This window comes from Haliotis rufescens, unplaced genomic scaffold (assembly GCF_023055435.1).
Source record: "Haliotis rufescens isolate VD_foot unplaced genomic scaffold, xgHalRufe1.0.p SCAF_16, whole genome shotgun sequence".
NCBI classification, from domain to species: Eukaryota; Metazoa; Mollusca; class Gastropoda; order Lepetellida; family Haliotidae; genus Haliotis; species Haliotis rufescens.
In genome coordinates this window covers 5,354,280-5,366,400 of record NW_025963846.1, presented here as the reverse complement: position 1 = coordinate 5,366,400, position 12,121 = coordinate 5,354,280, and the positions used below count along the sequence as shown (strand labels likewise).

The following is a 12,121-nucleotide window of genomic DNA, read 5'->3' as shown; positions in this document are numbered from 1 at the left end:
ACATATATTTTGTCGTGCTTTTTATAGATACACCCTCCAGTTCGGTCGAGTTCTCCAGCGACAGGAGCTAGATGCATTCCTGGCAATGGCCGTCTCTCCATTGCTCCACGATGTGCAGACCATGCAGGACCTCAAGGTGAGACACCATTCATGGGTGGACACAGTTAAATATCCAACTTGTCCACAACGTCTTTTGGACTTATGGTTTGGGAGTAAAGTAGTAAGCCCAGATGATCTTTGTATGATACAATCAGTATCATGACGACATTATCTCGATGCATACTTAGTGATAGTGTACCGTGAAGATTCCGGCGTAGAATAGGTCTTCAGCAACCCATGCTTGCCGTAAAAGGTGACTATGCTTGTCGTAAAAGGCGACTAACAGGATCGGGTGGTCAGGCTCGCTGACTTGGTTGATGCATGTCATCGATCCCAATTGCGTGGATGGATGCTCATGATATTAATCACTGGATTGTCTGGTCCAGCCTCGATTATTTACAGACCGCTGTCATATAGCTGGAATATTGCTGAGTCCGGCGTTTAACAACAAACCAAACCAAACCAAAACTTAGTGATAGTAACAAGGAAATAAACAAGATCTCAAACTAGTTACCCAATTGGAAAATTTTATTTACATTGTTTGTTTTGTTTGCCGTGTAACGCCGTACTCAGCAATATTCCAGTTATATGACCAGGGGATCAATCTTAAATATTTCACCAGTTAACACAGGTATCGTGATACTGATTAATAATAACCCCTGTGAGCGAAGGTAATGTTCCACCATGTGGATTCAGTGTTAGAATTACAGGTCGTAAGAGGCTATTTAGTGGATTGGACAATGGTCAGACTTGCTGACCCTGATTGCTTTCATCTTACTCGACGGCGTGGATCATTGCCCATATCAATTACAGGTTTGTCTGGTCGGGACTTGCTTATTTACAGGCCTCTGTTGTTTGGCTGGAATATTGCTGAGTTCGGCATTAAACAACAAATTGTTCTATATGGATGTGTTCATTCTTCAGCTCCCCACCATCCAGCCCCGGGGAGCCCAGCTTGCCTCGCTCTTCATGGCTGGCGTGGAGACAGCCATCTTTGCCAATGACGTGTGCGGCGCCCCCATTCCCTGGACCATGTGCTGTCCCTGGCTGTTCTTTGACGGGAAACTCTTCCACTTCAAACTTCTCAAGGCCAACAACAACACTCCACTCATTGACATGTGCGACGGACAGGTGAGACGGCGGGTTTGTTCTTATGTGCTGGTGAAGGTTATCATCAAGCACAACCTGGAGACTTCCAGACTTGTGCACTTATTAACTTAGCAAACTTTCTAGCAAAGACTTTTGTGAGTCCAGACTTGAACGTTTAAACTGAAACACTTTCGAAATGCAAAGTGTGTTTTGACTCATGATAAGTATCAAGTGACTGGAAGCTGATGTCTAGGTATGACAACATGAATGAGGATTCAAACTCAGACACCATTTTTTGCAACGTTACATGCATTCTGGCCTCACTACCACATACCAATTTCTTTGTTTTCTGTTGGTTTGGTCAAAAATATTTCCCCAATTCCATGGTGCGTTTTCATAATGTGTCAAGGTCAGGGGCATTTGTGAGTCCAGCTCCCTTTTTGCGTTTTTAATTTATATACCACATTGTGTTTTTTGTTTTTTTTTGTCACAAAATTGTTTCAGTGGGTCAGTTTATAGTTTTGCTAATTTTGTGCAGATATTTAAATATTTCATATTTGCAGTATCAGACATGACGTGCCATGGGAAACATGTACTGTAATATAACTAGAAATAAATGTGAAACTGCAAATTCCAAGGTAATGTCAAATACTTCCAAATGACTTCTGAAGCAATAGGTCACATTCAGTCCCCGCCTGGAGTAATCCCTCCTGGAATAGTACCTCATGCTTATTCCTGGAACTGAACCATCAGTGGATACTGTTACTCACCTGCCGTGGGAGGAATCGTAAGCAAGCAATAGCTAATCAAATCCATTTTCCTGAAGTGTGTCAAGTATGTGTTTGAGAAAAATACTTGGATGATGTTAACTCTTTCAACACCAGTCAACCAGAAGTGTTTACTGCTGGGACACCGAGTTCCCAGAGACTCTTGTGTGATAGATGAAGCCAACATTTATCAAAGAAAATACCTGCTTGTAAAATATATTTGCTACTACATGTTATACACCATTTGAAAGGTCTGATCCTATGGTTTATAAATATGAAAGTTATATTTTTCAAATTATTTAAAATAATGCATTTACAACTTAATTAAATTCGTTGTAAATAAAAAATGTAAGCTAACACGTTGTTAACATCCAGATTAAGGACCAAGGAAGCGAAAACTTGACGATTTTCAGCAAATATATGATTTCATAATATCCACGTACCTATTTCTGTTTTATTTTCATTGTTTACGTAATTGGAAAATCATTTTAAAAAGAATTATAAATAGTTTCTGTCATCACCCATTTCCCGATAACAGCGACTGTCCGCTCAGTAAAATGAAGAAATACCCCCGTTTTCGAGGTTTCGTATGAATAACACGTTCGTCGAAGAATGGCATATGACACATCGCTGGAAAGCTTATTCCTTCATCTACACGCTCGTAACATCGACTGGTTTTTTTTCGTAGTTATAACAAGCGATTTCATTGGATTAAAATTGGTTTCTAATGACGCTTTCTTGCTGAAATCTGCTACAAGTTTCGTGATTGGTCAATTTTGAGCACGTGACCTAAGGCAGCCAATCAAATTACAGCTGTGATACCAAGCTCGTGTTCGATAAATTACAGAAGTTTGCGAAAGAATTTTGTTAAATTGTGTTATTCTGAACGTTTTGAGCAAGAAATCACGATATATATTAAAAATATGGAACTTCGTGAATGTATCGTGCTAGGTTACGAGCTGTGACAAAGATTTTTCATGCATATATTTTTGCATTAAACATCGTGTCCGAGCCGAGAATTCAAGGCGACGAAAGCCGAGATGTCATTTGACTTACATTACACGCGATCGCACGAAAAGATGGAAATAATAACTTAGATGTAAGTTTGATTACTTTTAGATATATTTTTGTTGATTTTATTTATTACTTTGTATAATATATTTAAAGATTTGTTTAAAACGTCTTTATTTTCCTCTTTGACGTGTTCGATGTGGACCCGTTGTCGAAATGTGTGTCTGAGAATTTTATTTTCAATAACATCGCGAGAAATAGTGAATAATTTTTTAATTTAACGATAAAAAATGTTAAATTGAAATGGAATATGTATTTCAGACATTGTGAAATGTGATAGATTTAATAAATGAATGACATTACAGGTAGGTCCATAAAAATATATACTATTTTGACGTGACTAAGGCTTGGCCGGATAACCGGCCTGCAATGTCTGGGGACTCGATGCTTCTTGGCCGGATAACCGGCCTACGGTGTTGAAAGAGTTAATATTCTTCCTTGATTCAAACTGGGGCAGAGGCAAGCAGAGCGAGTTGATGACCTTCACATTGTGGTGTTTCAGGTGGACCAGGTGCTCCGAGTCGAGAGGATGCGGCAAGCCATCATGGAGAACCTGAGAGTAGAGTTTGCCAAGCCCCTGCTGCCAAATGCAGCAATGTATGCCCACTACCCCTTCCCCCCTTACCCAGGCCACCCAGGCCACATGGCATACAGACCAGGTGGGCGTGGTGCCCCGCCCCACGGGGCGGGCCCACAGTCTCAGAAGGGCAGAGGAAGAGGCATCCTTGGTAATGGTGATATCACTTAGCCATCCTCCCGGGTTTAGTTGGCTTTTCTTTCTTTTTATTCTTTTATCCACATTTTCATTTAGTTGAGTATGCGTAGCCACATTCTTGCATGATGAATTAATATACCACCTTTGTTCATCTTAATAGTTTCTCCCTGTTCTCTCTTAGCAGTCCTACTAATTATTCAAGTAATGTTGTATTTGTGTGTCGTCCTTTTATGGACCCAAAAATATAATGGGGAGATGAGCAGTCGTTGAGAAGACGTTGCTTAAATTCCCTACATTCACTGACTAATGTACATCATTGCATTCTAATCCACCTTAATGATAGTATGAAACCATGAGCAATTATTGACGAAAAATAAGCTGTTAAATTTGTCGGAGAGCAAACCGCTGTAGTTGATACTTGACCTTGAAGATAGTCTTAGTAAAGTTTTGAGCAATCCGACCTGTCAGTTAAAAGGAAAATCAATGTCGATGAAACTTAATATTTTCTTTTTGCCTGCAGGCCGTTCACCAATAGATTCCCGAGGAGGCCAGTTAGAGATTGCTGGAGTTGTGGTGGGCAGCTGGGGTCCGAACCTGTCAGCTGGACGCGGGGGTCGGGGTGGCATGAGTCCTCAGGTCATGTCTGTGGGCCGCCGCGGCATGCCAGGGCGGGGCTACCTCCCAAGCAGACCTATCAGAGGCCGCAGTCCAGCCCTTTACAGTATGGGGCGTGGCCTCAGACCCACGTACAGACCGGTGAGACATTTATTTTGTAGTTTTGTTTCGTAAATATAATGTAAAAATATGTCAGTACATATGTTCGCCTTTTAGTGTGTTCCCATATGTGTTCCATTTATTATATGGTGCCAAACTAAACCAGACATTTTTTTACCAAAACATCACATAAGAAAACTTTTAACTTTATGGGTAACAACTGGTTTATTGCTTTTAATGATGTTTCGATGTAGATTCTTACTCTGTTATCAAGCTGGAGTAATAATCTACATCAAAACGTTGCTTAATGCAGTAATCTAGAAGTTATTATCCATAAAGTTATGTGTTTTGTTAATAATCATCAACTTCTAGAATACAAATCTACATCAAAACGTTGATAAATGCAGTAATCTAGAAGTTATTATCCATAAAGTTATTTGTTTTGTTATTAATCATAAACTTCTAGAATACAAATGACGCAGTTTGAAACATTGCTCATTGGGAAACTCTTTTTGAAACTTGTTGGGAATGTTGGACCATATTTTGTTGAGCTAGGAGGTTAGTAACGGTAGACCTGTAGAGCAGTTCAGCAAGATGCTTGCTTCTGTTTCAGGGTATGTATGCTGCACGGGGCACAGGCCGTGGTTTCCGAGCAGTCCGCCGTGCACCCCTCCGGGTCCGACCCCGCATCAGTGGGCGTGGGCGTGCTGGGAAACCCATGACGATGCCAGGGCCGGGGCGTGGAAGAGGAGTAACTGTTGACTCCTCGGGGTGAGTGTTGTGGGCAACGGAGCTGTTGTGTGTATGGGAAGGAAATGTGTGTGTGTGTAAGTGTGTGTGTGTGTGTGTGTGTGTAAGTGTAAGTGTATTGGCAGTTTGGGGAGAAAAAGGCCTCTGTCCTTGATAACTGTCCTTTGTAGCTGACATTATGATGAAACCCTCCTTCACATCTTTTCGGGGCAGTAGGCTTGCCAAGTGGATAAGGCATTAGCTCGTCACACTGAAGGCCTAGTTTCGATTCCCCTCGTAGATGACAAGGTGTGAAGCCCATTAGTGTGGTTCCCCTGCCCTGATTGTGCTGCAATATTGCTACAAGCGGCAGCAAACCTCACGCACTCACTCACTCACTCACTCACTCACTCACTCACTCAGTCTTGAGCATCCCTGTTGTAAAATAAATAACTGATCAATGCATTAATAGATTATTCCTGCGGTGCATAAAGATAGGTACTTGCACTAACACGACTAAGCGACAAAGTCCTGCTTTTGTAAGATGGCTTTGTACATGTGGACCCTGCGAAATACATTCTACTTGTTGCTCTGATGGCAGTAAGATATCAATGTATTTCATGTAATAGAAGAATCTTTCCAGAAATTGATATGGGTTTGCGTAAGGTCTGATATCAAATTAAAAAAGTGTCTAAAGACCCTGTAGTCCGCTGTGGCTGCAGATCAGGACCTGTTCGAGGTCCCTGTGGTCAACTGTGGCAGCAGAAGAACCCATGTGTAGCCTTGTGAACGATGCCTACAATCATTGTGGGTTTGAATCCCAGATTCACCCTGTTTGTTTCTAGTTTTGTCAGCACCATACCCATGCTTGTGGGTTTCACTGAAGTGGTAAACGCCTTAAGACCTGCATCATTCAGACATTTCTCCCACCTCAAGCGGACATGCCTTGACATGCCTGAAATACTGTTAAAAAAGGTGTTGAACTGTCCTCTCTCTCTCTCTCTCTCACTCTCTCTCACTCTCTCTCTCTCACTCTCTCTTTTTCTGTTGATAGATTAGTTTCAGTTTGTTTTGTCCTTTCAGATATGTGGATTAGTCACTTTCCACCATGGGGACGCCAGGAGGTTGCAGTGGCAGGGACGATGTTACCATGGCAGCCAGTTCGTCCCACACTGCTCACACCACCAAGCAGGACAATAAAACCACTGAAGCTGACCTGCTGCCTCTTGAACCGCCTGGCGACACTGCGATCTATACCCCAGCCTAACAACACTGCCCAAACAGTCTTTTCTTTCCCAAACCCCCAACCCCTACGACGGCCGGTATTTGTGGAGCTACCTTCTGTCTTGTCTGACCAGGAAACTGACAAGCCATCTGTAGTTATATTGATTCTCAAAGAAATGAATTTGAAATGGAAAGTATTTTCTTGGAATCTGAGATGATCAGTGTGAAGACGTTCTGATGGCTTGTTGAGAAAGTTCTCAGTCTGACAAGACCATAGCCTCAATCTGAGTCAAGTTCAGTAATTGTTACTTTATATTTCTGTTGTTATGTTATATTGAATTTTTATGATGAATTTGACTCTTATTGATAAAAACCTGTACCTCCACAAACACAAGCATCTGTCGAAGCCGAGAAGCCGGTCGCAGCTGATCAGGGTACTTGTGATTCAGCGTGGCCTCATCACCACCTATTTGTCTCGTGTAACGGGAACATGTTACGGAGAGGGTTATCTCCACATACCAATGGTTGGCTGCTGAAGCAGACAGAAACCCACGGCCATTGAAGGACACTGTACAAGTGCTCTAAACGGAGCAGTCATTGAGGAAGAGTGTGCCGCCGCCGCGACAGTGACGATGCTCGATTGAGTCACAGCAGCATTTGACGAACCGTCATCAGCTATGAGACTATCGTCAGGAAAGTCAGTGCTATCAACTTTATGGACAACTTTTTTTGGGTGTTTTTGCCCAATATATGCATTTACATTTTTACCAATGTTGGAAGCGCTGTAAGAAGCGTGAACGCCAAATGGAATCTTGCAAGGGGTGGACAGACAAGCAACTGTATGGATGGAGAGGAGTGACTGATGCGGATTTATTTTTGACTGACTTTTATACAGAGAAATGTATTATTTTTGTACATTTCATATTTGTTTTTGTACAATCTGGCAGTGTTTACCGAAGGAGGACGGACAACAGAAGGAAAGAAGTTCCCCCACAAGGAAATGTTCCTTTCATGCTTTTTATGCAAGGACTTCTCCATGTGTGAGGGAACAACAGGTTGATGCAAGGACTTCTCCCTGAGAGGAAAAGAAAAGGTTAATGTGGGCATTGCTCTGATCTCTGAAGAAAATCAGGTTAAAATTGGTCATAAGCCGTGGTTAAACTCATAATATCAAACGCTTAACATACAGGTTTGTCTCTATCGACAGGTTGATTCAAGATGTTTTCTTTCTTTCAATACCCACCAACACTGATGTGTCCTTGGTACAGATGCTATCTTGACAATTTCTACAAGAAATGATTTCAATGAAGATTCCAGCTCTATGTCAAGCAAGCAAGGTGTAAGATTTCATCTTATTGTTGGTCCTCAAATTTTCCAGTTTTCTCAGATATCGGGTCAAAGTGTTCCACAACAGACAGGAACAGTGATTGCTAGGTCTATTAAAGTGAGAAAGAAATGTGTTAGTACTTCGAAGATTGCGTGAAACATGCAGAGTTGCTCTGTACTGAGACAAACATACAAACATAGATCAGGTCTTATGGACAAGATTAAACTAAGGAAGCAAGTTCACCGGCCACGTGCCAACAAAGCTACAGTGCCTCCGAAGGGATGGAGGAATCTATAAAACTTAAGACATTGATGAAAAATGTAAGCCTGCCCAGAATAGACTCGACCACAAGGTCCCTTGTAAGGTGAGCTTCTGTTCTGCGGAGACACAACACCATCTTTACTACGGGTGCCTCGACGAGCACCGCGAATGATTATTCTTGTTGCTGTTGATATCTGGCCCAAGGGCTAAAGGTTAGGAGCGGATTTTCCTACTTTCGAATTACAAGATAATTGTAAGATTGTCGCAAGACAAAATGTTTTGATAAGACGTCTAATGAGAGATAAATGCTAGGCGAAAACACACTTGCCCTCCTCTCAGATGTCTAAATCAGGCTCGACCCAGCCTCCAATGGGTTTTGGATGAAGTAATTTAGTTTTTGTTGAAAGATGTCTTTTAAGCAGAGATGTGCCCCTAGAGAGGATTAAGAATGAAAAAGGGGATCTTTTCAAACTTATTATTCTCATGTCAAGTTTATTATGCGATAAAATAATTGGAATATTCAAGTTGTGTTTTCATATCTTACACGATATACTATTGATGTACGAGTTGAATATTTTAAAATGTTAATGAGTAAAGGTGAAGGTTGAACCACATATCGGGGTGCTGATACTTGTATCATGCCGAGGATTTTAGTACATCATGAAAACTATACCCCATATACTCTGAATTGTAATCTTTTCAAACTTATATCATTAAGCTTTGTAGCCCTAGAATTCATTGTGACAGTAACTTTATGTACACCTAGTGTGGAAATAAGATAGCCCAGGACTTAGATAATGTGAAAATATTTGAATAATTATTCAAGCATCATGGAATTTGAATAATGTAATGTGCATGTGAACTTAGCTATTGGTCATGAACTACATATATTCTTGTGTTAAATTGATTGATTTTTCTCAGTACCCTAATGTGTTATGTCATTGTTCCACCTGATTCAAGGTTTTTTCTGGATACCAAGAGGAGAGAGATGGATCCAAGTTTTAAGATTGAAATGACTAAACTGCATGATAAATAGATGAGGACAACATATTAAGGGTACGATGTAATATTTCAATGTCTTTGTAGTTGAACTTTGATGCAAGTCAGATTGTCTTTTTGCCTGATAATCCTAATGGAGTAAGTCTTAACCTGTAATTCCATGATGCTAATATTTTTTAATTTCTTGACATATTGTGTGAGTTTCTAATTTGATCTTGCATATAACCATGCTTGCTTTTCTGATTATTGTTTTTAAGTCAAATTGCACAATGTTGGACTTTCCGTGTAGTGGTGACAATTAAAATGCCTGTCCCAGATGTTGCATGTGTGGCCATTATGTTTGTATTTCTGAATTTTATTATTATAGGAATATGTGAATAATCATAATGCTAATAATGATGATTATGAGGAAAATATATTAAATATTTCATTTTGTTTATACTCACTCTTGATAACAATAACGGGGGTATCCTTTGAAACAGTTCTTCGTACTCGTTACTTGTATGGTTGCTATAGAAACCAGTTCTTTGCCCAACTATGACAACTGTTTGGCTTGTGTTAATGCAAGGGTGTTTCCTTACTACATTACATTGAAGAACTTAAGGAGATTGTATTCAATTGTCATGATTTTTTCTCTCCACTGTATCAAGTTTGACTTTTGCTTCACCTAGATAGAATATTGATATAAGCTGGTAACTTTAGGGACTTTGTAGCATATATTGTGATGTTTGATTTTCCTGAGATCTTCCAAGTCAACAAAGTACACTACAGCAGAGCACTTTTTGAAGTTTATGAATTGTCTGAAGGTTATTGGACTAAGATTCTGGGCAGTCCTTGTCTGTCTCGAGGAACTCCCTCCCACGTTGTTTCCTCGGGATACTGACAAGCAGGAAGAGTTAACACCCGGTGGTGTAATGACCTTAAGGATTATCTCCCCTGACAAAACCTTAAGCCCTGTCCTACTGTGGTAGGGTGTCCATGTGTCCGACACATGCTACATAGGCTGAGCCAGGGACTGCCCGACAGGTCCGGTATAGAGGTATTTTATTGATTCCTTACAGCTAGAAATCTGTATCTGTGAAATATTTAAGAAAAAACGGCAAAGGCTTGGACCAGGCCAGGGAACTGTTAGCCCAGGGTTGTCGAAAACAGTGGTACGGTTTTGTCTGTTACTGAATAAATGTTGTTTTGTGGTGAAAACAAGTGTTATCTTGTGCTGATGCTGTGAATTGCCGCCTTTTGCATACAGGAGAGGAGTTTGTGTATGTTTTACACCACAATACAGTGTTGAAGTGAAAAATAATTTATGCCTGTAAATAATCTACTCTGTATCGGGCACCCAAATAGTCAATAGCGTGAGCTATGATCTACAGTCTGGGCATGACAGGACACCCCTGGGATTCCGGGTTACAATTGTCCCCAGCAACCTATGGTGGTTGTACGAGGCAACCAAATGGATTGGATGTTCAGGCTTTGTGATTTGCTCACAGAGTCAATCACTGGATTGTCTGGTCCAGATGTGATTGTTTATAGGCTGTCGTCACAGCTGCAATAAGGCTGAGTGCGGCTTTAAGCAGCAAACAACCGGTTGAGCCATGACACATTGTAACCAATGGCCTAGTAATTGAAGGTCCTGCAATTCGCTATGCAACTCTTGTCTTGTGTGTTTCGTTAACCTGTCATGAGCAGGTTATGGTACTTTTTTCTCCAATCTGAACCAGTTATGACCATGCCTGTGTGTTTCCCCAGAGTGGTAAGATCTATGTCCAGTGTCTCTTGAGATTTCCTCACACCCCTGTGGGGATTCTGGGATAGAATTGGTCCCCATCAACCTGTGCTGGTCGTAAGAGACGATTTACTGGATCGAGTGATCAGTCATGCTGACCTGGTTGATGGTGACATCGTGGACCGTTTCTCACAATATTAATCACTGATTATTATCAGGCAGCCGCAATACTGATGGAATATTGCGGAGTTTGGCGTCTAAGAACAAAAAAACACATTAGGCTGACAGTGTAATATTACTGAAATTTCTCATCGGAGTAAAGATTTCTGATTAGTAAGAAATACTCATCACAAAGAATGAACACAAAATATTTTGTTCGATAACTTTTATCAATGCAAGTTCCAACTATCACAAGACAATGGTGCTGCTACAACAACAAACTCAAATGTATGCACCAAAAATACCCCAAGGAGGGTGGAAAGTTCACCTTGAGATAGGTTGAGGAGCATCCAAACACAACTTCCCATCATGTAAAAACACCACCCAAGGCGTTGATCAGTGATCCACCACAATGACTTTTCAAAAATCCACCACTGACAGATGGCCATACAAACTACACTAACATTTGGCACCCATGGAAGGTTGTACACATTCTGGCATCGGCCTCATTCTACCCAGAGTTTTACACGCACAAATCATAGAATGGAGGCAGAAAAAAATATATATTTGCGTTATTCATTGTACCAAATTCTTGACAAGAAATACTAGTACACAACTTACAGTAACTACACCATTTCATGACTTTACAGGACCCTCATTTCCTACAATAACCTTCGAAAATTTGCAATCTTATTAAAATCGGATCTGAGTTCTTGCTGCCGCTAAACAAAGATCTGAGGAGATCCCATTACGGGTCACATCAGAACGACCTTTCATCCAACCAATCAAAGCGTCGCTTACCAGATCATGAAAGTGACAGTCTGAATGTGTTGTCTCATCATGCAACCTCGAAAACGTTAACACAGGGTAATCCAAACGACACTTACGGCCTGTACGACGGATTCTTTCAAAATTATCGTCTATCTCTGGCTTCAGTGGGATAAACATTTGAACGGAGGATGCGTTGCACAGTATGTGGGAAGCACTGCCATACACTCTCAACCATATATTAGACATTTGGAATGTTTGTTCAGTTTTCAAAATTTTAATTGAGAACTGTGTCAACATACTTTTCAAGCGTAGTCTGAAATGGAAGTCGCCAGGTTGAAATGAGTGCCGTAAAGCTCGTGAAAGCTGCTTTCTAATTGACTGATATCGACTTCTTGTTTGTCATTTCAGTGGTTTCAAAGTTCGCAAAAGGTCATTCTGACGTGACCTGTAATGGGATGTCCTCAGATCTT

The 12,121-nt window shown here is 40.9% G+C and overlaps 1 protein-coding gene across 4 annotated transcripts in view; it reads left to right on the top strand.

Annotated features, from left to right (window-relative positions):
* The window catches only part of LOC124144227 (constitutive coactivator of PPAR-gamma-like protein 1), a 45,657-nt gene extending 35,462 nt beyond the window's left edge, over positions 1-10,195 (top strand). For 2 of the 4 annotated variants that reach the window (XM_046513529.2, XM_046513525.2), the window contains exons 11-16: positions 28-136; positions 1,024-1,230; positions 3,529-3,760; positions 4,262-4,497; positions 5,069-5,226; positions 6,268-10,195. In XM_046513529.2, coding sequence (XP_046369485.1) covers positions 28-136; positions 1,024-1,230; positions 3,529-3,760; positions 4,262-4,497; positions 5,069-5,226; positions 6,268-6,280 — 955 coding nt within the window. In that variant the 3' untranslated portion in view covers positions 6,281-10,195. The remainder of the gene's footprint in view (positions 1-27; positions 137-1,023; positions 1,231-3,528; positions 3,761-4,261; positions 4,498-5,068; positions 5,227-6,267) is intronic. The other 2 variants (XM_046513526.2, XM_046513527.2) reach the window with 2 other exon arrangements.
* The last annotated feature ends 1,926 nt before the right edge of the window (positions 10,196-12,121 follow it).